Consider the following 25800-nt stretch of genomic DNA (forward strand, 5'->3'; position numbering starts at 1 on the left):
CCTGAACGAGGCCCTTGGTGCCATGGTTTCATTGATCAGATGGTGTTGGGTGATAGGTTGGACTTGATGATCTCAAAGGTTCTTTCCAACCTGGTTAATTCTATTCTATTCTATTCTATTCTTAGTTTATTCTATTTATCTGGAGGCTGATTGGGGCCCAGACTTTATGGCCAGTGCCTAAGCTTCTGCTGGTGGTAACCAATAGACCAAAGAGGGCATCACTGTCTTGTGAAACAGAGTCCAAGGCATTGCTCCGTGCTGGCTGCTGCACACTTGCCAAGCTGGAAAGACCCAGAGTGCAGAGGTGTGTGACAGACACACAGTAGCCTTTACAGCAGTGTCTTTGTAGAGCAGCCTGGAGCAGAAGAGGCCTTGAGCAAGCTGCCCTGGTGGGAGGTGTCCCTGCCCTGGTGGGAGCTGTCCCTGCCCTGGTGGGAGCTGTCCCTGCCCGTGGCAGGGGGGTTGGAACTGGATGATCTTTAAGGTCCCTTCCAACCCAAACCATTCTGTGAAGGCACGGGGCAGAATGGATCTCAGATCACCTCCTAGATGCATCAGGAAGACCTTTGCCCATTCTTGGATTTAGTACCAGACCAAAGTTGTTGTGTCAAGGAGCTCCGAGAGGGAGCACTTCAGCACTTCCAGGAAGAAAAGGAGGATCCAAAGGAGCCCCAGCCTGAAAAGCTGTCTGTGGGATGGGTTCCGAGGTGTCACAGAATGGCGGAATTGTGTCGGTTCTGAAGATCTTCGAGTCCAGCCGTGTCCCCGCTCTCTGGAAATTTCCACAGGGATCCTTTCCCGGAGGATCCCTGTCCGCAGTGGGAAGTGAGCAGAAAGCGGCGGAGGAAGGTGGGAAGCATCTGGTGGAGCACGTACAGACATCACCATCTAGTGGTGCCCGACGCCAACAGCCTCAGCGCAGCCCCAAACGTGCAGGTTCGGCAGGGCTGGAGTCAGTCCTGCTCCCGAATGGCTTCTCCCAGGGAGCTGAGAGCAGCCACCCCTGCCCCAGGCTGCCCTGGCTGCTCACACCCTTCACATTGTCCAGCACCACAAAACAGCTCTGATTTGGGAGGGGGGGAAAGTCACTCCAGACTGCCAGCAGCTGGTCCTCACAGTCATGGGCCTGATCCTGCTGATCCCACTGGCACTGAGGGGCAGGGAACTTCCCTTATCAGAGGTTTGGTCTCATCTCACAGCTCAGTGGACAGTGGAGAGCTGTCTGAACCACACCGGGGGCAGCGGTGCAGGTCCTCTGTCGTGCTGGCATCGAGGTGGGACAGAGTTTCAGAGAAGCACCATGGATCAAGCACAGCTGAACTGGATGGGGAGGATCAGGGCTTAACTTCCAGCTCCAGCACAGCCTCATCCTGCTCCTCCCCCTCCTTGCTGTATGGATCCATGCACAGGCTGGCCATGCTCTTCCTGCCGGGGTAGCAGATGGACAGGGGTGGGACCACCCTGCCCAGCCCCTGCCTCTCTGCCTTGGAAGCCCAGATCACTTTGGAGGGAGACCCAGGGGTGGGACTGGCTCAACCCCAGACAGGCCCTGCATTACCTGTTCTGGCTGTGACAGCCAGCTGGGATGGAGACTGCTTGGGAACAGCTCTCCATGAATAGAATAGAATAGAAAATAGAATAGAATTAACCAGGTTGGAAAAGACCTTTGAGGTCATCAAGTCCAACTTATCACCCAGCACCATCTGATCAACTCAACCATGGCACCAAGTGTCTCATCCAGGCTCTTCCTACACACCTCCAGGGATGGGGACTCTACCACCTCCCTGGGCAGCACATTCCAGTGGCCAATCTCTCTTGCTGGGAAGAACTTCTTCCTAACATTCAGCCTAAACCTCCCCTGGCACAGCTTGAGACTGTGTCCTCTTGTTCTGGTGCTGCTTGCCTGGGAGAAGAGACCAATCCCCATCTGGCTACAACCTCCTTTCAGGTAGTTGTAGAGAGCAAGAAGGCTTGCTGCTGTGGCAATTGCTCGCAGACTTTTCTTCTTCTTCTTGCCCTGTGGCTGCCCTTGCTTCCATAACCCCTTGAGGAGGAGAGGATGTAGGGCCAGGAGCACCCACACCATCAAACACAGCCCAAACACCAGCTGAGCCCAGGGAGGGGAATGGGAGTGACCTAGCAGCCCCTGTGTAGAGGCCTTTGGGAGGGTGCAGTCCTCCATCTCTGGGGGGGGCCTCAGCTTCTGTGCAGGAGTCTACCCCAGACTGGGCCACACCAGCTTGGGGGTCTCATCCTGTTCCTTTGTGTTGCAGCCAGGCTCTGCCTTAAGCATTCCTCTGCCTTCCCCTGCAGCTGAAACGCTCCCTTCTGGGGCTGGACCCAGCTATGCCCAATTCAACCCAACCCCAGAACCATTGGGTTCTGGGAACAGCCACCTCAGACCCCTACCTGCTGCAGCTGAGAACACTGAGTACTGCTGCAGGTGCCTCAACACATTGGGCCGGGGCACTCCCTACCCCAGGGAGTGCAGGGGGGTGTCAGAGAGGCAGGCAAGAAGCTTTCCCAGCACCTTCTGCGGTCCCAGAATGCTGCTCCGAAGGGTGGCCGCTGGGTGTCCCTGCAGCCCTCTGCAACACAGTGCGGAGCGGCTTCAGGGGCTGGGGGGCACAGGCAGGACCCTGCTCCTTGCTTTAGCACTTTCACCCTCAGCCCAGCCCCCAGCTGTCCTTGGGATGATCCTGCAGTGGTCCCAGCGCAGATCGCCTCCTCTGGGGGCTCATCCAGCAGTCGGGAGGGCTCACAGGGACCGGCAAAGGGGTCCTGCTGCTGTTCACCCCACTTGCAATGAAGGTAGCTGCCAGGAACACCACAGTGGGCTCCAGCCTGCCCTGTGCCCCCAGACGTGTTCTCCACCCTGAGGAGGACACCAGTAACAGAGCAGAGACCCCCTTGGGGTACCCACAGCTCTGCTTGCACTGACTCCACCACCCCTCCACCTCTCTCAGCTCAGACCAGCTCCCCAAGTCATGGTGGGTGCCAGGGGTGGGTAGCCTGGGCACAGCCCTGTGGTGTGGTTGCTGACACCCTCAGGAGCTTGAGTGGTTTCATTTATTTTTATTTTCATGGTGTGAGGTGCTGCTGCTCTGGCTCTGCCCTTCCAACCACCCCCCAGCCCCAGGGCTCAGCCCCAGCTTCCACCCTGGCACCAGCTGCCTGCAGCCAACCCCTGTCCCTGCTCCCACACTGCTGGGCACAGGTCAGCCAGGGAAGAGAGACACATGGCCAGCACCTGCCGAGCCAACCATGCTGGTGGTGCCCTTGGAGCCAGCACAAGGTCCCTGTTGATTTTGGGTGCAGGCCAGGGGGCTAGAGCCACGCTGCTCCAGCCCTGTTAGAGCCAAACTCTGCTGCTGGAACATTGCTTTTCCCTGGCAGCAGGATGTGGCCTGAACCCTGCCTGCTCTTCTGGAACCCTGAGCTAAACAGAAAACCAGGCATGGTGCAGTTACAGCCCCCAAAAAACACAGGGAAGGAGAGAGGGGACCAGGCTGGAGGGTGTCACAGCCCTGCCCAGGCTCCTGCCTGTCCCTCCAGCTGCCTTGTGGCATGGGCACAGTGAAGGCGGACAGGGGGAGCTCAGCACCCTCCCGGGGGATAAGCCATGCTGCAGCTGGGAGCAGCACAGCTGATGCTACATGGAGGTGGCTGGTGATGCAAACAGTGCAGGTGGAGGGGAGGAGGAAGGGCATTGTGATGCTGGGACATCTGCTTTTCACCATCCCAGCCCACAGCAGCACCAGAAGTGTGCGGCTACAAGGAGGAGGAGGAGGCTACTGGGTTGCTGGACTGATGTCCCCAACCCCCACAGCCACACCAGGGCTCCTGCCTGCTGGCAGCAAGTGCAGCTGCCCTGTCCCCTGAGGGGACAGCTCCTGTGGTACCCAGGGGCCCACATCTGTCCAGTGCTCGAGTGGGCAGAGCTTCACCAGCGCAGGCCGTGGAGGAGAGCACAGCTCAGCCTTCAGTTCCAGCAGCTGCTCCCCCAATCCTCTTGGCCTGAGGAGCACCTAAGAGTTCACAGCCTCCCTGGGCATAGAAAGTCCATTTCTCTGTCTTCAGTGTGTGGAGGGGTCAGGAGCGACCCGCCGAGGTAAGGATGAGAGGTCTGCTGTGGAAAACACATCCCTGCAGGGACAGTGGGGTGAGGGACAGCAGGCCTAGGGAGGCAGCTGAGGGGTTGTTAAATGACACAGAGGCACACAGGAGCTCCTCTGTAAACCAGGCTCCAGAAGGTCCCCTGGATCCTCAGCTGATCCCACAGGCAGCGCTGGATGTGGCAGCCTCACATGTTCCCACGGTAGGTGATGTTGGTGAAGGTTGATGTAGCTTCTTTGTATAAAGGGTTGTTGCCCTGGAAGGAGGAAAAAGAGCACCCTCAGTTTGTGCTTGGCATCAGCATGCCTTCTGTGTTCCAGCTGGGGAAACTAGGGCACCATTTCAGCATCAAGTGGTGGATCCACATCTGCGCTCAAGGCTCTGGCTGCACAGTTCAATGACTCCCCCCAAAGTGAAGAACCAGCAGGAGCTCAGGAGCAGAGAGGCCTCCTGAAAGATCCACCCCACCACCCCTTTTCTCTGGGGAGCTGGACGAGAGGTAGGGGGCAGGCACTGTCCCAGCCCCCTTCCCTTGGGCTCTGGGTGCCTCAGCCCCTCCAGCATCCCATGGCAACAGGGACCTTCCAGCACCCCGTGGCAGCAGGGACCTTCCAGCTCGCTCACAGGATGGAAACACTTGGCATGGGCAGTGAGTAAGAGGTCACACTGGTGCCAAGTGCTTGGGATACACTGGAGGTAGGAAAGTCACCTGGGGCATCTGCCATGGCTTGTGCACACCCCTGGGACCACAGTGGGCTTGGGCAAGGGGTGTCCAGGCCGGCAGTGTCACTCTGCTGTGCTTCAGAGAGGGGTGGGCAAGGTGGTCCTCTAAGGATCATGCTCTGGGACCACAGACAGCAACTGGGCTCCCGTGCTGGGAGCACTGGGATCTGGATCCACTCAGCCCAGGGGCTGTGGGGTTCAGGGGCTGCTGGCCAGCACTGGGTGACCCACTGGCCCTCACCGTGTCCCACTTGGCCCTGGCCTTCTCCTCCTCGAAGCGGGCAAACTCCCGGCGGTCGTGGATGGTGATGAGGAGCTTCCAGATGAGCAGGGCAGCCAGGCCGATGAGCAGGATGGCTCCTGTCACCGAGAGCAGCACCACCAGGACGTCTGGCCCCTTCGGGCACTCTGCAGGAGGGAGGAGGGGCAGGGTTGGGAGAGGCTCAGTGTCCCCAGGGCAATTAAAAGCAGCTCTGTGGCTGCCTGGCTGTGGGTACATGGAGGTCCCCTGCTCTCAGAAGGGCTTCATCCTCCATTAGGGAGCAGGAGCCTCCACCCTTGAGCACAGCAGGGTCTATGAAGGAGGACCCCACCTCTGGGTGTGTGTGTGCTGACATCCTCAAGCTCCTATAGAGTGGGGGTCTGCACCCAAGCCTGGAGCAAGCCAGGTCCCACCCATGGTGAGGGATGACACAGGAGACCAAGTCCTTGGGCTGGTGGAAGTTCATCCCCAAGCCACCATCCTGGCTGATGCCCTGGCACCATCAACACAGTGCTGGCAAACCAAGGTGGCAAGATCTGGTGTGAACCCAGCACCCACCCTGCTCCCCTGCCCAGGGCTGTGCAGCCACCCCAGCCCTGGCCTGCCTCTCCCCTCCAGGGACAGGGGCCAAGGAGGGTGGGCTCCAGCCCTGCTTTTGAAGGATCTGTGGCCACACAGCTCCCAGCTCAGCTGGAAATCAGAGCTTGAGGTTGCTGGCGACCCCAGGGCAAGCTCTGCATGGTAGGGGCTGCCATGTCCCAGCCCTGGTGTGCAGCCACAACATTGCTCCTGCCTGGCTAACAGGAACCAGCTCTTATCTCTCTTGAGGAAAACCACACCCATGGAGGCAGAAACAGGATCAGGGCAGCGGGAAGGTTGAGCCCCCCCCATCCTTGGCCTCAACGTGGGGGTGAAATAATGGAGCAACGTGGTGGGGAAACATGAGACAGGCAGGAAACCACAGCCCCAGTGGCACAGAGCAGGGAACAAAGCAGCTTTTAACCTCTCTTAGCCCCTAACCACATTGCTCTGCGAGCCTGGCAGCGGTGGGTGTTGTGAAAGGGGCACAAACCCACCCCCCATTCAGCATGGAAAGCCAGCTCTGCACGCTCTGAGGCACCCAGCTGGGGCTCACCTGGCTCCTCGATGACGGAGAGGACGGACTTGCCGCTGGAGTCCTCGTAGTACTGGAAGCGAACCACGCAGTCGTTCTCGTCCTTGTAGGTGCAGTTCACAGCGTCCTTGCCTCTGTCACCTGCCAGAGGGAGAGGCTCAGAGCCCCCCGTGCTGGGGGGAGAGCAGGCTGTGTGCACAGCCCCCCAAACGGCCATGCTCTAGGTCGGGGGCTGGGTCTCTTCTCTTACCCAGCTCCTGCACGGTCTCGATCTCGTCGCGGCACATGCGGCTGCAGGTCTGCTGCTCCACCAGCGCTCCCCGCTCAAACTTCTTGCACTCCACACAATCCCTGAGGAAGAGGAGGGAGGTACTGTGAGATCTGCCATGCTCTGCCCAGGGAATTCCCCCACCTTTCAGTCTCAGGCTGCAGAAATCACTGCAACCCCAACCCAGCTGCAGGTGGTGAGAGCTCCTGCCACCACTGCTGCCAGTTCCCTGAAGGGGTATGACCCATGCCAGCTCTTTGCTAGCCTCCCCAGAGGGGTATGACCCATCCCAGATCTCAGCTGGTTACCTAACGGGGTATGACCCATCCCTGCTCTTTGCTAGCCTCCCCAGTGGGGGATGATCCATCCCAGCTCTCCTGAAGCTCCCCAGTGGGGCATGACCCATCCCAGCTCTCTTACAGATCCCTGATGGTTATGACCCATCCCTACTCCCCTGACAGCTCCCCAATGGGTTATGACCCTTCCCAGCTTCCCAGTGAGGTGTGACCCATCCCAGCTGCCTGATGGGGCATGACCCATCCCAGCTCCCCAACGGGCAACGGGGCATGACCCATCCCAATTCTCTTGCAGCTCCCCAATGGGTATGACCCATCCCAGCTCCCCAACAGGGCATGACCCATCCCAATTCTCTCGCAGCTCCCTGATGGGCATGACCCATCCCAATTCTCTTGCAGCTCCCCAATGGGGCACGACCCATCCCAGCTCCCTAACGGGGCATGACCCATCCCAATTCTCTCGCAGCTCCCCAATGGGTATGACCTATCCCAGCTCCCCAACAGGGCATGACCCATCCCAATTCTCTTGCAGCTCCCCAATGGGGCATGACCCATCCCAGCTCCCCAACGGGGCATGACCCATCCCAATTCTCTTGCAGCTCCCCAACAGGGCATGACCCATCCCAGCTCCCCAATGGGTATGACCCATCCCAGCTCCCCAACAGGGCATGACCCATCCCAGCTCCCCAACAGGGCATGACCCATCCCAATTCTCTCACAGCTCCCCAATGGGGCATGACCCATCCCAGCTCCCCAGTGGGTATGACCCATCCCAGCTCCCCAATGGGTATGACCCATCCCAGCTCCCCAACAGGGTATGACCCATCCCAGTTCTCTCGCAGCTCCCCGCTGGGGCATGACCCATCCCAGCTCCCCAATGGGGCATGACCCATCCCAACTCCCCAACAGGGCATGAGCCATCCCAGTTCTCTCGCAGCTCCCCGCTGGGGCATGACCCAGCGCCCCAGCTCCCCAACAGGGCATGACCCATCCCAGCTCCCCAGTGGGTATGACCCATCCCAGCTCCCCAGTGGAGCATGACCCATCCCAGCTCCCCAACAGGGCATGAGCCACCCCAGTTCTCTCGCAGCTCCCCGCTGGGGCATGACCCAGCGCCCCAGCTGGCCGGTGGGGTGTGCCCTGTGCCCCGTCTCTCACTTTTTGATGGTGCAGGCGTCGGGGCAGGTGGGGCACTTCTCGCAGGTGTCTCCGTAGGCGCCGGGCTGGGTGCAGTCGCACCTGCCGCAGACGCAGGAGCCGTGGCCGCTGCACACCAGCCCGCTGCTGGACATGCAGGTGTCCGTGCGGGTGGTGCAGTTGCAGTAGTCCCCGGTCCAGTCCGAGTCGCACAGGCAGTCCCCACAGCTGCACTTCCCGTGGCCTGCAGACAGCCAAGGAGGGCATCAGGACCCTCAGCTTTCGTTTGCTGAGCTGGGCTGGCAAAGTTCATGGTGAGGAGGGGGCGAAATTTCAACCCACCACAACAGATCATAGAATGGGTTGGTTTCGAAGGGACCTTCAAGATCATTCAGTTCCAACCCCCCCTGCCATGGGCAGGGACACCTCCCACCAGTCCAGGTTGCTCAGGGCCTCATCCAACCTGGCTTTGAACAGCTCCAGGGAAGGAGCATCCACAGCCTCCCTGAGCAATCTGTTCCAGTGTCTTCCCACCCTCACTATCAAGAATTTCTTCCTCATCTCCAGTCTCAGTTTGCCCTCTTCCAGCTCAAAGCCATTGTCCCTTGTCCTGGCACTAGAAGCCTTTGTAGAAAGTTCCTCCACAGCTTTCTTGTAGCCCCCTTCAAGTACTGGAAGGCTGCTCTAAAGTGTCTCTGGAGTGGAGCCTCCTCTTCTCTGGGCTGAACAGCCCCACCTTTCTCAGCCTGTCCCCACAGGGGAGCTGCTGCAGCCCTCTGATAATCTTCATGGCCTCCTCTGGACCTGCTCCAACAGCTCTGAGTCCTTCTGTTGGAGTCACCAGAACCAGATGCAGTGCTCCAGGTGGGGTCTCATGAGAACAGAGCAGAGGGAAAGAATCATCTCCCTCATCCTGCTGGGCACACTGCTTTCAATGCAGCCCATTAGCCATCACCCACATGGGATGCTCACACACCCTGAGCAGCAGCTCCACCTCTGTGGGTTATGGCATGCCTGAGCACCACCAAGGACAACTCTTTTCCACTGTCCTTGTGGTGGGACACTGAAGATCACATCAAACCTCACCCTTCACCACGTGCCCATCACTCCTCTTATTTCAGCCAAACAAGAGAAAGCTGCCAAATTTGAGGCTGAGCCGCCCCAGCTCTGGCAGGTTGGCAGCCACAGCTCAAGATGCTCAGTCAGATCCATCTCTGAGTTAGTCAAGCTTTGGCTTTGAATTTCAGACTGAGTGAGGACATCTGGTCAATCCCCTCCCAAATCCCACTCATTTAGGACAATGAAGCTGGGGAAGGGTCTGGACAACAGGTCTGCTGAGGAGCAGCTGAGGGAACTGGGGTTGTTTATTCTGGAGAAGAGGAGGCTGAAGAGAGAATTCATTGCTCTTTACAGCTCCCTGAAAGGAGGTTGGAGTGGGGTGAGAGTTGGTCTCTTCTCCCAGGTGGCAAGTGCTAAAACAAGAATAGCTGCACCTGAGGAGGTTTAGGTTGGAGATTAGGAACAATTTCTTTGCTGCAAGAGTGGTCAGGGATTGGCACAGGCTGCCCAGGGAGGTGGTGGAGTCCCCATCCCTGGAGGTGTTCAAGAAACCTGTGGCCATGGCACTTGGGGACATGGTTTAGTGACCACAGTGCTGTTGGCTTGCTGGTTGAGCTCAGCATCACACAGTATCACTAAGGTTGGAAGAGACCTCAAAGATCATCAAGTCCAACCTGTCACAACAGACCTCATGACTAGAGTAGGGAGGACACTACTGATGACCTTAGAGGTCTTTTCCAATCAAAACAATTCCAGGACTGTGATTTCCCAGCCCAGAACCGACCAGGGGTAGCCAACTGCTGGGAAAAGCCCCACAAGCTCTGCACACTCACCAACACCAGCTTAATCAGACAGACAGACAGACGTGCTTCAAGCCTGCCAAAGCCTGGGGCTGTTTGGCTTGTGGTTTGATTTCAGCTCCAAGACAAGACCCAGCGAGCAGGGAGGACGGCGTGGAGCTGGCACGCGCCGGCCCGGCCCAAGCCCCAGGCGCAGCAGGGCAGGTCGGGAGCGGCTGGGCACACAGCACCACAGAATGGTGGGGGGTGGAAGGGACCTCCAAAGGTCATCCAGCCCAACCCCCCTGCCAGGGCAGTGGCACCTAGAGTAGCTCACACAGGAATGCATCCAGGTGGGTTTTGAAGTCTCCCTAGAGACGGTCTCTGGGCAGCCTGCTCCAGGGCTCCAGCATCCTCACAGTGAAAGTTTCTCCTTTATGTTCCTGTGGCACCTCCTCTGCTCCAGCTTGCCCCCCACTGCCCCTTGTCCTATCACTGGGCATCCCTGAGCAGAGCCTGGCTCTGTTCTCCCTACACAGCCCTGCACATCTTTATCAAGATAAATGAGGTTGCCCCTCAGCCTCCTCCAAACTAAAGAACCCCAACTCCCTCAGCCTGTCCTCACAGGGAGATGTTCCACTGCCCACCATGCACTGTCCCCACCATGGCCTTGGGGGCACCAGCGTGAGAAATAAATGTGTAAGCCAGTCATGAGGAACTGGGGCTGAGTCACAGGAAAGCTGCCACCAGGCTGGGTGACAGGGCATGGAAACAGACAGCAAGCAATGGCTTAGTGGGACGGGATGGAGGCCAGCAGGGGCAGACAGATCCTGTTAATTAACAGCTCACCCAGGCTGGGGGCAGAGCTCTGTCATTGTCCCCTCGCCCACCAGATCCGGCAGCAGTTGTGCAAACAGGGAGCAGGAGCTGGGCCAGGCACCCAGCTGCCCCAGGGCACCAACTGCTCAGGCTGGGGAAACCCAGAGTCTCCAGCTCTGTTAGCAGAGGCTGGTGAGAGGCTTGAGTTGAATGGGGCCTTAAAAATCACCCAGTTCCAACTCCCCTGCCATGGGCAGGGACACCTCCCACTACAGCAGGTTGCTCACAGCCACCTCCAGCCTGGCTGCAAACACCTCCAGGGATGAGGCTTCCACCACCTCCCTGGGCAGCCTGTGCCAGGCTCTTGCCACCCTTGTGGGGAAGAGCTTCTTCCTCACATCCAATCTCAATGTCCCCACTTCTAGTTTTGCTCCATCCCCCCCAGCCCTATCACTCCCTGACACCCTCAGAAGTCCCTCCCCAGATTTCTTGTAGCCCCCTTCAGACAGTGGAAGGCCACAATTAGGTCTCCTCGTAGCCTTCTCTCCTCCAGACTGAACAGCCCCAGCTCTCGGTCTGTCGTCCCAGGAGAGGAGCTCCAGCCCTCTTGCTCACCCTGCCCCGGGGGCGCAGCACTCACCGGAGCACATCTGGCCCTTGAAGCGGACGCAGGAGAAGTCGTCGCACTCGCAGTACTTGCCGCTGACCCTGCCGAAGTCGCTGCTGTGGCAGACGCACTGCCCGCACACGCACTCGCCCCGCTGGCTGCAGAGGGGCTGCCCGGCCCGGGGGCTGCAGTTGTCCTGCTGCGCGGGGCTGTACTCCTGCTCCGAGCACTCGCAGTGCGACCCCAGGCGCCCCGGGTTGCAGCGGCAGACGCCGCACTCCAGCGAGCCGTTGCCCTGGCTGCAGGCAGAGCTGTTGGCCTCGGCCAGGCTCTCGCAGTCGCAGTCGCAGTGGAAGTTCACCGTCACCGTCAGGCTGTCCTTGAAGCCCACGGGTTTGATGGTGAAGGTTTTCTGACGCTCCTCCGGGCACCCCCGCACCTTGGCCTCGATGCTGAAGCTCACCTGGAAGGCAGAGGAGAACGTCCAGGGGACAGGAGCCAGCAGTGTGGTGTTGGGGTACCTGCTCCAGTCTATGAACAAGGTTAAGGAGCTCAGAAAGCTTGTGAGGAGCAGCTGAAGAAACTAGGGGTGTTCAGCCTGGAGAAAAGGAGGCTGAGGGGAGACCCCATTGCTCTCTACAACTCTCTGAAAGGAGGTTGGAGCCAGGGGGGAGTTGGTTTCTTCCAAAAGCAGTAAGCAACAAGACAAGAGGAAACAAGTTGCACCAGGGCAAGTTTAGGCTGGACATGAACAATTCCTCCAGAGGGTTGTCAAGCCCTGGACCAGGGTGCCCAGGGAAGTGGTGGGGCTTCAAAGCAATGGAGATGTGGTGCTGAGGGACACAGTTTAGTGGTGACCTGGCAGTGCTGGGTTAATGGCTGGACTTGATGGTGTTAAAGGTCTCTTCCAACCAAAGCAATTCAGTGGCTCTATGAAATGGGCCCCACCAGGTGTCTCTGAGCTTTTCAAAGGTGTCCCAGCATGGTTTGGGTCAGGGCATTGCCTGCCACAGTAACCAGGCTAAATCCCATGCTGTGGCCAGCAGCCTGGGCTGAGCTAGCAGACCAGAGCTGGCATCCAGCAGACTCAGAAGGGCATTTTCCTCTGTGGACCTGCCCAGCTGGACCCCTCTCTCCACTACAGACACACAGGGTCTGCATCTTTGTCTGTCCCCTGGTCTTCTGTCTGTCCCTCAGGAGTTTGTGGGGCAGGGAGGTGGTGCTGGTGGAGAGCATCAGACGAGCTGGCAGCACTGCTACATGGAGGGGAAGAAAGCCCAAGCCACGAGCAGCATCCTCACCGTGTCCCCAATCTTGAGCCCCATGCAAGACTTGAGCCCAGGGATGACCTCGTCGTTGAGGCAGGTGGCATTGAAGGCCAGAGAGAGCTCTTCAGGGAGGTCACGAACCTCCAGCTCCACCTTGGAGCGGATTTTCTGCAGGAGGAGAGAGGAGTGATGAAGATGACAGTGCAGGCTGGGCAAGGTTTAGTCCTTAGGTCCACCCTGAGCACCACAGCAACCCTCTCATGTGCATGGGAAGGAAGCCAAGAGCCCCAAGTCCATTTTGGGGCTTGGCTGCATCGTATCCCACAGGGAAATGCCTTCAGGGATGGGAAGGGGCAAGTGGTGAGCACAGTGATGTCCCTTCCCTAGAGTCTCTGCACCTGTGGGTGGAGGCAGATGCTTGCAGCTGGTCTAGGGGGGATGCTTGGGGCTGAGGGAGCTGCCAAACCTGTGTGGGCTGCTTGCAGTGTGAAGCTGTGGCTGTTTCAGGAGGGAGAGGGCAGCGGTGGGACCATCACACTGCACACTCACCCCATAGGAGTCCACTATGAGCTGCAGGACATTGCTGGAGTCTCTGGACAAGGTGCCCACCGTTGTGCCTGGGATCAGCTCACTGTAGTTCTGGAGAGACATCATAAGCATGGTCTGCTTGGGAGAGGGGAATGTGCCACAGCTGGGCCAAACCCTTCCCAAGGAGCTTTGGTAGCACAGGAGACCACCAGGCTATGTCTAGCCACCCATGTCCAGCTGCACAGAGTGCTCCTCAGGACCCACCACCCCCCCAAGAAGGTGACTTTGCTCAGCAGCTGTTACCTGGTAGAGGCCAACAACTGTGTCTGTCACAGCAAAGATCAAGTTGATGTTCTTCTGGGAGAGTTTCTCAGTCATCAGGCCCAGAGAGGGGTAGTCCTGGGGAAGAGGAGAGGTCATACCCTAGGAACGCGTGTTCCCAATCACCTCGAATCCCACCATGCCCTCCAACAAGGGCTGGACCACCTTTCCCATCCCACAGGGACCCTCCATGGAAGCTCTGAGCAGCCCAGCTCCAAGCCTGGGCTGGGGTTTACCAGTGTGGTGGAGGCAGAGTAGAAGTTGTCCTCATTAATGTGGCACTGGGCATCGTTGGGCTGCACGATGCCAGCCAGCCGCCCGTCCAGCGCGATGTGCGTCTTGGCATCCGTGGTGAAGACCAGGAGGTGGGAAGCATCATTCCTCCAGCCAATCTTCTCCTGCAGCAAAGGGCAGCTCCCAGTCAGGTGGCAGCACGTGCCAAGGGCAGCCCTGCGTGCCACCACCTGAGGAGCTGGCATGGCCTGGCTGTAGGGACCACCCTGCCATGGAGAGGGAAGTGAGGGCAATCGCTCTGCCAAGGAAGGGCTGTGGAGCCTGGCAGGGGGCATGGCATCCTGGCATGCATCAGCAACAGTGTGGCCAGCAGGAGGAGGGAAGTCATTGTGCCCCTGTACTCTGCACTGCTCAGGCCACACCTTGAGTCCTGTGTCCAGTTCTGGGCTCCTCAGGTTAGGAAAGATGTTGAGATGCTGGAAGGTGTCCAGAGAAGGGCAACAAAGCTGAGGAGGGGTCTGGAGCACAGCCCTGTGAGGAGAGGCTGAGGGAGCTGGGGTTGTTTAGCCTGGAGGAGGCTCAGGGGAGACCTCATTGCTCTCTACAGCTGCCTGAAAGGAGGCTGAAGCCACGTGGGGGTTGGGCTCTTCTCCCAGGCAAGCAGCACCAGAACAAGAGGACACAGTCTCAAGCTGTGCCAGGGGAAGTTTAGGCTGGAGGTGAGGAGAAAGTTCTTCCCAGAGAGAGTTGTTAGCCACTGGAATGTGCTGCCCAGGGAGGTGGTGGAGTCCCCATCCCTGGAGGTGTTGAAGAGGAGCTTGGATGTGGCACTTGGTGCCATGGTTTAGTCATGAGGTCTGTGGTGCCAGGTTGGACTTGATGATCTTTGAGGTCTTTTTCAACCCAGCAAACTCTCTGAAACCCTCCCTGAATCAAGGTTTCAATTTGCTGAGTGTTAATCAGGGTGGCTAACGACTGAGGGATGCAGCCTCGGCCATGTCCTGCAAAATCAAGGACAGGAGGAGCTGTCCCTCCTGGGCTGGTTACTGCAGGACTGACATGGGATCATCATCACTTCCCAAGCAGCTGTTCTGCTCCTCTCCCAGCACCATGTAAGGGTCCTGCTCTTCCCTTGCCCTGGCTGTGGGTCTAGAAGTGTCACAGAATCACAGAAGGGTGGGGGTTGGAAGACCTCAAGTTCATCCAGTCCAACCCCACTCCTGGAGTGGGATGACTTAGAATAAATTCATCAGGAACACATCCAGGCTTTTGAATGCCTCCAGAGTCTCCACAGCCTCTCTGGACAGCCTGTCCCAGTTCTCCACCACCCTTGAAGTGAAGGATTTGTTTTCCCCCCTGTGGTTATGTGGAACCTCCTGTGTTCCACTTTGTGTCCACTGCCCAAGGAGAATTTGGAGCCCTGCAGCATCTCCAAGGACTTACAAGTCCTGCCCTAGTGCTGTTGGGTGGTCTCTATTAATCCCCTAAGCCCAGCTTGATGGCCCTCTCCCAGCCCCATGCCTTCTTGCCCTTACATCACACACAGTGGCCTGGATGATGGCATCAAAGCCACCCTCAGGTGCGTCACGGTTCCGAGAGACCTTCTGCTTCTGCACCTCCTCGTTGAAGCGAGTCACCTCGTCTGTGAGGGACAGCACGTGCTTGTAGCCAAACATGGGCAGGCAGGTGTCCCCAATCCTGTGGGAGGGCAGCAGCCAGGCCATGAGACTCTCTCAGCTCTCATCCCCACCCTGCAGCCATCCCCCACCCCATGGTCCTGTTCAGGATGTGTTGGAGAATCCGACCACTCCAAGAGACTCTCACAGCTCTCATCCCCAGCATGCAGCCATCCCCCACCTCATGGTCCTGTTCAGGATGTGTTGGAGAAACCCAACCACTCCAAGAGACTCCCACAGCTCTCATCCCCAGCATGCAGCCATCCCCCACCCCATGGTCCTGTTCAGGATGTGGTGGAGAAACCCAATCACTCCAAGAGACTCTCTCAGCTCTCATCCCCAGCATGCAGCCATCCCCCACCCCATGGTGCTGTTAAGGATGTGGTGGAGAATCCAACCACTCCAAGAGACTCTCACAGCTCTCATCCCCAGCATGCAGCCATCCCCCACCCCATGGTCCTGTTCAGGATGTGGTGGAGAAACCCAATCACTCCAAGAGACTCTCTCAGCTCTCATCCCCAGCATGCAGCCATCCCCCACCCCATGGTCCTGTTCAGGACGTGGTGGAGAAACCCAACCACTCCAAGAGACTCTCACAGCTCTCATGTCCACCCCATGGTCCTGTTCAGGATGTGGTGGAGAATCCAACCACTCCAAGAGACTCTCACAGCTCTCATCTCCACCCTGCAGCCATCCCCCACCCCATGGTCCTGTTCAGGATGTGTTGCAGGAGCTCAACCACTCCAGGAGCCTGAGGACAAAGCCGAAGGCTGGAGAAGGAGCTTTTAAACAAACCCAAGGTCTAAACCCTGCCCAGCTCCCCACTGAAATCCAGGGGTAGGGCTTTCCAGGCAGCTTCCAGTGCCATCCCAGTGACTTCAAGGCCTTGCAGGACTCCCTCAGCCCGGGACTCACTCGTAGCAAGGGTTGGAGACAGCTTCTGGAGGAGAGATGTACATGTAGGGGGACATGGGCTTGTCCACGAAGGCCCCGAAGCCGATGCGCAGGTTGCTGGTGAGCTTGCGCATCTCGCTGGCCAGCTTCGTGCCCAGGTTCTGGATGTTCCTCAGGTCATCCTTCATGGAGTTGGAGAGGTCCATCAGGTAGTAGATGTCCACAGGGTAGTCTTCCACTTGGCGCACCCGGACGCGAAAGACCTGGGAGTCATCTGTGAGGTGAGAGGGCAGGGGGTGAGAGGAGAGAATAGGATGGAACAGAACAGACCAGGTTGGAAGGGACCTCCAAGATCATCAGTTCCAACCTATCACCCAGCACCATCTGATCAACTCAACCATGGCACCAAGCACCCCATCCAGGCTCTTCCTAAACACCTCCAGGGATGGGGACTCCACCACCTCCCTGGGCAGCACATCCCAGTGGCCAATCTCTCTTGCTGGGAAGAACTTATTCCTAACATCCAGCCTAAACCTCCCCTGGCACAGCTTGAGACTGTGTCCTCTTGTTCTGCTGCTGCTTGCTTGGCAGAAGAGACCAACCCCCACCTGGCTACAACCTTCCTGCAGGGAGTTGCAGAGAGCAAGAAGGTCTCCCCTGAGCCTCCTCTTCCCCAGGCTAAGCAACCCCAGCTCCCTCAGCCTCTCCTCCCAGGGCTGTGCTCCAGACCCCTCCCCAGCTTTCTTGCCCTTCTCTGGACACCTTCCAGCAGCTCAACCTCTTTCCTAACCTGAGGAGCCCAGAACTGGCCACAGGACTCCAGGTGTGGCCTCAGCAGTGCTGAGCACAGGGCACAAGGACTTCCCTGCTCCTGCTGGCCACACTCTTCCTGCTGCAGGCCAGGATGCCCTTGGCCTTCTTGGCCCCCTGGTCACACGGCTGGCTCATGTTCAGCTGCTGTCCACCAGTACCCCCAGGTCCCTTTCTGCCTGTCTGCTCTCCAGCCACTTTGAGCCCAGCCTGTAGCACTGCCTGGGGTTGCTGTGGCCAATGTGCAGAGCCTGGTACTTGGATGTGTCTCCTGGGAGGAGCAAAGGGAGCTCACCACAGGGCTGGGGGCAAAGTCAGCCTGCAGGGTCAGCAGGAACCCAAGGAGATGGTTAAAAGCTGCTGGGAGGAGAACATCACAGTTACACAGACAAAAGGGCAGGGTGCTTGTGCAGGAGATATGCTGTGCACCCCTGGAGATGGCAAATGTGGCTTATGGCTCCCGTGCTCCACACCTCTGATCACCAGGATGTGAGCAGATCCTCCTTGCTCAGAGCTGACTCCTCAGGCATGAGGAGTGTGACAAACATGTGATGGATGGAGGGAGTGAGACACCCAGTGTGTGGGCAGCAAGATCTCACAGGGATCACCAGGCTGCTTGGGAAGTCTCTGAGCATCTCCCAGCGCCTCCTCCACCTCTTCCACTCCTCCACCACTTCCCTCTCCTCTTGGCTCCTCCCAGCTCCTTCTGGGAAGCTTTTGGTGAAACATTTTTCCACTGAAACAAAACTCTCCTTAGGCAGAGCCTTCTGGGGCACAGGCCAATTCCAATGACTTTTGGCCTTGAAAGTGAAAAAGCAAAGGCTGCAGACCCTTTGGGTTGACCTTTTTCCTTCTGCCTTTTGGAGACACAAAGGTTCTTTCTTGCTGCTCCTTGAAGAGGAAGCTGGAGCACAGCTGCAGCCTTCTCACACCACCTCCAATGTTGAGGGGAAAGAAACAACAACCAAAAAAGGGCTTTAATTGAGCTTAAATTGTGCTTGTTGCCATATTCCCTTCTAAACCTACACATCACATTCTGGCTTTTGGGGATGGAGGAAGTTTCAAGACCTGCAGGAGCTCCAAAGGGCTCCATGCCCCCTCCAGCTGCATGGCTGGAGCAGCACCACAGGCTGGGCTCCCAGCTTTGTGCAGCTGTTTCTCCTTGCTGAGCTAAAGCCATGAGGGCTCAGAGCTTGCAGGACATGGGCTCTGACCTCTCCTGCTTATGTCCTTCAGCTTTTAATCTTGAATCATGAGTTAGGGCAATGAGAGACTCATTAGCCATTGGAATGTGCTGCCCAGGGAGGTGGTGGAGCCCACATCCCTGGAGGGGATTGGTTGTGGCACTTGGAGCCATGGTTTAGTCATGAGGTCTGTGGTGCCAGGTTGGACTTGATGACCTTTGAGGTCTCTTCCAACCTTGGTGATTCTGTGAAGCTGGGGAAGGGTCTGGAGAACAGTGGAGGGGAGGAGCAGCTGAGGGAGCTGGGGGTGTTCAGTCTGGAGAAAAGGAGGCTCAGGGGAGACCTCATTGCTCTCTACAGCTGCCTGAAAGGAGGCTGAAGCCAGGTGGGGGTTGGGCTCTTCTCCCAGGCAAGCAGCACCGGAACAAGAGGACACAGTCTCAAGCTGCAGCAGGGGAAGCAACCAGGGCTTGGCTTCTTCTCCCTAGTATCAGGTGATAGGAGAGAAACTGGCCTGAAATTGTGCCAGGGGAGGGTTAGGTTGGAGATTAGGAAAAGTTTCTTTGCTGGAAGAGTGGTCAGGGACTGGCACAGGCTGCCCAGGGAGGTGGTGGAGTCCCCATCCCTGGAGGTGTTGAGGAAACCTGTGGCCGTGGCACTTGGGGCCATGGTTTGCTGGTCATGGTGGTGTTGGGTTGAGGGTTGGACTGGTTGATCTTAAAGGCCTCTGGTTCTGTAACTCATGCCAAGCCTTCTTGGATGGGCAGAGATGACTCCAAGCTTGGGTTTTCTTCTACTGCTTCCAAGGAACAGGGACTTAAAGCACTGCACCCTGATTCTGCCCCTCTCTTGGCACCTGTCTGCTGCCAAGCAATCTTTAGCCCAAGGTAGGTCAGGACTCCTCTTGGCCAAGCCCAGAGATGTCCAGGGCATGCTGTGTGCCATCAGCCACTGCTCTGTGGCCCCAGGGCTGTACTGAGCACAAGGAACCAAATCTCTTCCTGCTGAGACTGGAGGTCAGCCATGAGTGGCTGGCTGGGGGTGGGCTACGTGTGGGGCAGAGCACAGCGATGGCACCACTCACTCCACATTCCCCAAACTGGTTCTGTGACCCTGGGCCAGTCAGGTCTGTTAGCTTTGCCTCCTGCCTGGCACCTCTCGAAACTCCTTAGTGCTGGCAGAGGCCCATAACAGTTAGTTGGCTCCAGCCTGCCTGGCTGAAAGGAGCCTGGGAAATCAGAGGGACCTGCTGGCAGCCCAGCCCTGCCAGCTGCTCCACAGCTCCTCAGCCGTGGGCTGGCTTCCACCAGAGCGTTCACAGTGCAGCAGCAGTGGTTGGGATCTAAATGCCTTCATGCAACGAGCCTGTGCCTTGTCTGAGTCACAGCCCACCCTGCTCCCTGAGATACCAGAGGCTGAACAGCAGCTCCCAGGCAGCCTAGCTGCCCCCCAGGGATGTTCTCAGAGGGTTTGGTGCAGCCCTGATGGACGTCAGACAACCTTGGCTGGGGAAGCAGTGATGGCCACTCATCACCTGAGCCCTTTGGGTCATCCCCACTGCATCTCCCCTCCCCACAGCAGCCTGGGGGCTCTTTACCTGGCCTCAGGTCCAGCTGTATCCTCTGGGGCTTCATCTGGGTTGTGGTGGAGCCCCCTGAGCCCTTGCTGCTGAGGGGTCTGTTCTCCAGGATGGTCACACTGCTGGTGGGGAACTCGATGTGGTCCTGCCCGCAGCCGTTCTGCAGGAGGTTGGCGTGGAAGTCACAGCGAGGGGAGGGCTGCACCATGTCCTGCAGGAGGGCCACACGGTCAGGAGCCAGCTCTCCCCGGGGTTATACCAGGAGGACAGGACCCCCCCTTGCCCTGCAGAGCCCCTGCTTGAGCACACCTGAGGCAAGGCTGGGATAAGAGGCTTTCTGGGGGACAAGGTCGCTGCTTGAGGGAGGTGGCAGACAGAGGGGATCCAGGATCATCAGCAAGTTCTCCTGGGGCTCAGGGCAGGTTTTGGTCTCCTGTGCTTCACAGAGGGGCTCAGCAAACCCTGCCAAGGAGTGATGGTCAAAGCATCCCTGCCCAGCCCCCTCCTGACTCCCAGCAGCTGCAGCATGAGGTTTGGGTTTTGGCAGAGCTAGAAGGGAAGCCCCTCTGTGCGGGGTGGCCAGAGGAGGGTGAGGAGGGATGAGAATGTGGCAGGCTGGGGGTGAGGGGCAGGGGCTGGGAGTTTTTAGTCATTTTCTAAGCCCTGGCAGCAGTGGAGCCACCTTTTCCCTCCCCTTTTCCTCAGCCTACGCCCTCGGACATCTCACCACGAGCAAGGAGCAGCCCTGCTGGGGGTGAGCCCACGGCACGGAGCAGTGCTCAGTTCCTGCCTGAGAAGGGCTCAGGCTTATCTCTAGCTCTCCAGCTTCCTGCTGGATGGAGCTGGCCGGGGGAAGAGGAGGACCAAAAAAGGAGAGAACGAGCAAAAAAGGCAACAGAGCTGCGGGAAAGCTGTCGAGGGCCTGTCAGGGGCAGGAAGCACCAAGTGTGGAGTCATGGTGGGGCTCCAGCCCCGGCCCTCCTTTCCTAGAAAGCTGCTGGCTCCTGGCCCTTATCACAGCCCATCAGCAGGGCTCCTGTGGCTTTGGTTTCTCCCGGGGACAAACATGGGAAGAATTTCTCTCCCAGCCCAAGGCTGCCAAGTTCCGGGCAGGCAGCAGCCACCCTCTGCTCCAGAGGAGTTCACCATCTCCCTCCCACAGCCCAAAGCGTTCTGCAGCCAAAGTCCTGCGGCAGATGACCTGCACAGCCTTTCCCTGCAGCAAACAAGGGTGGCACACATCCTGCTGTGGCTGTTCCAGCTCCCTCCCAGCTCCTGGGAGGCCGGATCCCGACCCTGCAGCCTGCCGGCACTGCAGGGCTTCCCCCGTTCCGGATTTTGGCTCTTCCAGGTTCAGGCTGCTTGAACCCAGGAATGAATTTGTGTGTTTTAAGCAAACAAGAGGAAAATGCAAACAGTGTCAGGAGGCCCTGGCTGGCCAACAGCCCTCTGGAAAGAGCAGCCAAGCAATAGCCAGAAATTACATCAGCAGGCATGGTCCTCCCCCGGGGCCTCCTGATCCCACCCTTGCCCCATGCTGTCAGTGAAGAGGAGAAGTCATCCCCCTAAATTAGCTCCTCTCTACCCACCCACCCACCCCTCAGGCCTCCCCACCGCTGGAGGAGGGGCTGGTGTACTCCAGATCCCATCAATCACCCCACACATTCCTGTCCCAGGTGGGGAAATCACTGCTGAGTTATGGGGGTGAGGAGCAGGCTGGGCAAAGAGGGCTCCAGCTGTGGTGCTGGGCCCTTGGGGAGGTCACCTGAGGGGATTAGCAGCATCATTCCCACTGTGATATTCTCATGGAGAAGCTGTTTAACCCCAGGGCTGCATCCTTCCCCTTTCCCTGGAGCCCAAGGGGTCACTGACCCAGGGTGCCCAAGACCCTCCCAAGCCACACAGCTTCTGCCAAAGGCAAAGGGCAGTTGCTGTGCCCTTGCCAGGACCTTTGGCTGTGAGACTCTTGCAGCCCCCAGCCCCTAATCTATGTGGGGTTTTTTTTTCCTCCCCAGGCTCTGCAGACCTTAATGGTTGGACTTGATCTTAAAGGTCTTTCCCAGCTGAAGTGACTCTGTGATTGATTTGATGGCTTCCAGACTCAGTGACGTGGACACAGCCCCAGGGAGCAGTGACCCAGCAGCAGCCCAGACTGGCTGGTGACAAACTCCCAGGGCAAGGGACTTCATGCACAGACAGACAACCTGCAACCCACACTTCAAACCAGCCCTGAGAGCATCAGCCCCCCCATCACAGGGATGCTGGGGAGGGGTACGTGTTCCCACCCCACCATCACGACCCATCCCTTAGCTGAGATGCTCCCCAGCCCCACCTGCCCTTCAGCCACCTCTGCCCCACAGCAGAGGAAGAGGTTTCAGCTCAGCATCTGCTCCAGGGTGGGAAATGTGATGTTTTTATCCCCTGCTCACTGCCTCCAAGCCCCATCATTGAAGGCAGGGTCAGGCAAGGTGCTGGCAGAGCAACCTCCAGCCCCGAGCTCCCTTGCTGCTGGGTGGGGGAGGCTTTAGGAGTCACCCATCCCCAGGGCATCTCTGTTTTCATCTGCAGGCAACCACAGCTTCTCTGCAGGAGAGCTGCTGGGAGGCCCCAAAGCACAGATGCCTTCGCAGATGACAACTAAAAACCTCCCATCAGCTTCTCCCAGGCTCAAATCCTGCTCCAAGCTTGCCTCCACCTTCCCTCGAGGGAAAGACAGGGGGGAGGGGGGTGACATTTCGGGTGGGTGAGAGTCTGGAAGGGGTGATGATCATCTCCAAAGTGGTTTTGAGAGGCAGATCTCAGCGCTGAGGCTTGGCTGGCTTTTCCAGGAGGCAGAGCGAGCGGATGGGCACAACTCTCAGTTGCTGCTGTCAGTGGCCAAGGTTACTGGAAAAATCAAACCCTCCTCCACCTCAGCACTCACTGGGGTCACAGGAGACAGCAGTGAAGCTCTTCCCCAGCCCAAAGCCAGGGTGGAGCAGGAGCAACTGATAACCTGCAGTTCCACGGGCAGGCAGCGTGGGTGGGGAAAGGGCTGCAGTGGGAGCACAAAATAAGAGCACTGTCCCTTTAAAAAAAAGGGGGGTGGGGGTGGGGGCAAGCCTCAGGGACCTCCCCCACCCCCAGGGAAACGAACCCAACCCGCAGCAAAAACCCTCGTTTGCTAAATTAAGGCAATGGGGTCCAGATGTTGGAGGCAGAGCTCGCAGAGCCCCGGCCCGCCGGGGGCCGGCTGCTGGCAGCGGGAGGGTTCCCTCGCTGCCTGTCACGGCTGACTGTGAGCACAGCCCTCAGCACCACTGGAAATATTGCCTTTTTTGGAAGCTTTTGCTGATCCGGAGGAAAAACAACAACAAAAAAAACCCACCCTCAACAAACCACCCAGGGAAACAAAACCCAACCCATCACGGCCCCCACTGCAGCGTCAGGACATCAGCCCCAGCCCAGGAGCGGTGGCTGGGGAGGAAGGAGGGAGCCCAGCCCAGCCCAGCCCGGCCAGTTCTGCCCCATCTGGAGAGGGGAGCGAGGGCTCTTATCACCCTCCGCATTTCAGCCTCTCCTTGTGGGAGATAAGACGGGACACAAGCATCTTGGTTCGCACCGAGCCGTATCTGATGGGCACAGCGAGCAGAGGCAGCCCCTCCGGACGCACACTGATCCCGAGGCATCGGGCCGTGCACTCAGGATCCAGCAGCGTCTGCCAGCTGGCATCGCTCCCCCCCGGGTCTTCTGCCAGCCCCGCTGGGCACCACAGGCACACAGCCGGGGGAAGCAGGGTCTCATGGATGGAGGAGCAGATAGCGAGGAAAGCTTTGCCAGAGGGGAAGCTGCTCCCCTGGGAAGCCCTGAGGGAGGTTTCATCACTTCTCCCCATCCCAACCTCCCTTGTCTCTGCCCTGGGGCTCCCTCCCATCCGCTGGGAAATTCCATCCTCTTGCCCCATGGACTAACCCCCAGGGCAGCATTTTTGGAGGGGAAGGTGGCAGCCCTTCCAGGCTCTAACTCACCCAAGGAGGATGATTTCAGAGTCACAGCTCAGCTCTCACATCCTCTTTAGCTCTTTAACCACAGCCAAGCACCTTGTCTTCCCTCCCCCTCCTGATTCCAGTGAATAGAAGGTTTTGAAACCCAAACCTTAACTTCTAATCAGTATTTTTTCCTTCCTCCCACAGCCCTTCCAGCAATTAAACTCCTTTAGCTGGAGCCTGACAATGAGCTTTCAAGAGGCAAAGCAGAATTCAGCGAGGCTTTTTTTCTGTACATGTTCTTTGAGAGACAAAGAGCATTCCCAGTGGAAACAGCAGCTTTTCCCAGCCTGCTCCATGTAACTCCCAGCAACACACCCAGAGAAGGGGCAGGTTTGGGGGGCAAGGCAGGAACAGGAAGCTTAAGCTCCCCCCCCCCCCCCCCGCCATGGGCATCTCCAGCTGTGGTCAGAGCCAGATGCCATGGGGATGGGCTTAGGCACGGTGGGAACAGATGGAGACCAAGCTTGAGGCTGTAGCACAGGGAGCAGCACCTGTCCCACAGCCCAGAGCCTTCCTACAGCTCCCCTGTCCTGCTTGGGGTCCTGCTTGAGCCCCACTGGGCCTCCCCCCAGCTCTTACCTCAGCAGAGCACCAGGCGCAGAGGGGGCTCACAGCCAGGCACTGCTTGCAGGAGTTCACCCCACGGGTGGTGCAGATGTTGCCCCCTGGAACAGCAAAACAAAGGGGTCACAGCCTGCAGAGCCCCCAGACCCACATGTGTGCTGAAGTGTCAGTGCTCAGCCAGCACTGCAGGAGCAGACACAGCCCCCATCCCCCTCTCACCCCTGTCCCAGCACCACATCCAGCTGATCATAGAACTGTTGAGGCTGGAAGAGACCTTGGAGGTCATCAAGGGCAGCCACTCACCCAGGGCTCACAAGCCCACTGTGGCTGCTCACAATCCACTGCACCACAGCCAAGAGTCTTTTAAATACCTCCAGGCATGGGGACTCCACCACCATCCCCCACCCTGGGCAACCTGTTCCAATGCCTGGGACCCTTTCTTTACCCCCCTGCCTCCCTGCCCCTTTTATAAGCACTTCCTCAGCCTGCTACCAGCTGAGCTTCATCCTGCCCAGCATCATTTGCCACCTGCTAGCTCCTTAAAGGGCTCCCCCGTCTCTGCAGCCTCGCAGATGTTGGAGTGCAGCCCACATGGTTGTCAGAGTTGGACATCTCCCCTTGTGCCTCCCTGCAGAGATTTTGGGGCGGCAGGGAGGGGTGAATTCCCAGGGGCTCAGCGTGGTGCCCCCAGCCCTGCCAGCAGCTGGGGAGCTGCTACCTCTTCTCCCTGCTCCCAGCCCGGGGTGGTTGGTGTGTTCTGGTGCAGGCAGCTGGGCTTGGCTGGGCTTCAAGCCCTGGGGAAGGGAAAGGGCATGAGTCCAGAAACGTGCAGGCAGCCGTCTGTGCCAAGGCCCTGGGCTCTGCTGGGGGAAGTGGCGGTGAGATGCATGTGGGAGATGCATGATGGCACCACTTGTGAAGGTCAGAGGCCAGTGGGCCTGTGTGGGTCCCAATTAAAGGGCCCCCAGATGCCTGCAGGGTTCCCAGGGCAGTGCCAGCGTCTGCCAGGGCAGGAGGAGCTTCTCCAGCAGAGCAGGACCCAGCGGCTCTGCGCTTCCTGCTGCCAACGGCCGCTGCGGCTGGGCTCAGGGCTGTGGTGGCATCGCCCTCAGCTCTTCCTCCCTCCTGGGCCACAAGTGTCCCAGCAGAGTTTCACACCTCCCTAGGCAGAGCAGACCACAGCCGTGTGCCGGTGTGGCTGGGGGAACGCCGCAGCCCAGGAGATGCCAGCGAGGAGCAGTGGGCACAGGCTCTCCTCTTTGCCCCAGCCCCACCCGTGGCTCTCCCTGGGAGCTGTGGGCAGCAACACCTTCCACAGCCACAGGAAATGCAACACAAAGCAGGAGGAGGAAATGATGAAATGATGTCGTGGGGACTCTGGGCAGAGCCGTGGTGACAGCACCGTGTGCCTGTGCCCCCTGGCATGCAGGCAGGGACTGTGTGTGAGCGTGGCACCTGTGCCTGCAGCCTGCCAGGGCTGTGTGTCTGTGCCAGGGCTGTGTGTCTGTGCCATGGCTGTCTGTGCCATGGCTGT

General features: G+C 58.5%; 1 protein-coding gene across 1 annotated transcript; it reads right to left on the reverse strand.

Moving 5' to 3' along the window:
* Nucleotides 1-3393: 3393 nt before the first annotated feature.
* ITGB3 (integrin subunit beta 3) lies at nucleotides 3394-24362 on the reverse strand. Its single transcript, XM_054176945.1, has 14 exons — nucleotides 24282-24362; nucleotides 19693-19885; nucleotides 16123-16375; nucleotides 15067-15229; nucleotides 13534-13695; nucleotides 13280-13375; nucleotides 12998-13087; nucleotides 12482-12616; nucleotides 11214-11643; nucleotides 7938-8160; nucleotides 6466-6566; nucleotides 6237-6356; nucleotides 5081-5247; nucleotides 3394-4372 (listed from the first exon to the last, which is right to left on the reverse strand). The coding sequence occupies exons 2-14, from the start codon at nucleotides 19880-19882 to the stop codon at nucleotides 4304-4306; spliced, it is 2199 nt and encodes a 732-aa protein (XP_054032920.1). The 5' UTR covers nucleotides 19883-19885; nucleotides 24282-24362; the 3' UTR covers nucleotides 3394-4303.
* Between the last annotated feature and the right edge of the window lie 1438 nt (nucleotides 24363-25800).

The sequence above is a fragment of the Dryobates pubescens genome, chromosome 36 (genome assembly GCF_014839835.1).
Source record: "Dryobates pubescens isolate bDryPub1 chromosome 36, bDryPub1.pri, whole genome shotgun sequence".
In the NCBI taxonomy this organism is placed as follows: Eukaryota; Metazoa; Chordata; class Aves; order Piciformes; family Picidae; genus Dryobates; species Dryobates pubescens.

Excerpts from the sequence above, each read along its gene's own strand:
- ITGB3 (XM_054176945.1), bottom strand. The coding sequence starts at position 19,882 with ATGGTGCAGCCCTCCCCTCGCTGTGACTTCCACGCCAACCTCCTGCAG. Across the intron at positions 16,376-19,692 it reads ACAGCTGGACCTGAGGCCAG|ATGACTCCCAGGTCTTTCGC; the intron begins GTAAAGAGCCCC and ends CTCACCTCACAG. Across the intron at positions 12,617-12,997 it reads TCATAGTGGACTCCTATGGG|AAAATCCGCTCCAAGGTGGA; the intron begins GTGAGTGTGCAG and ends CTCCTCCTGCAG.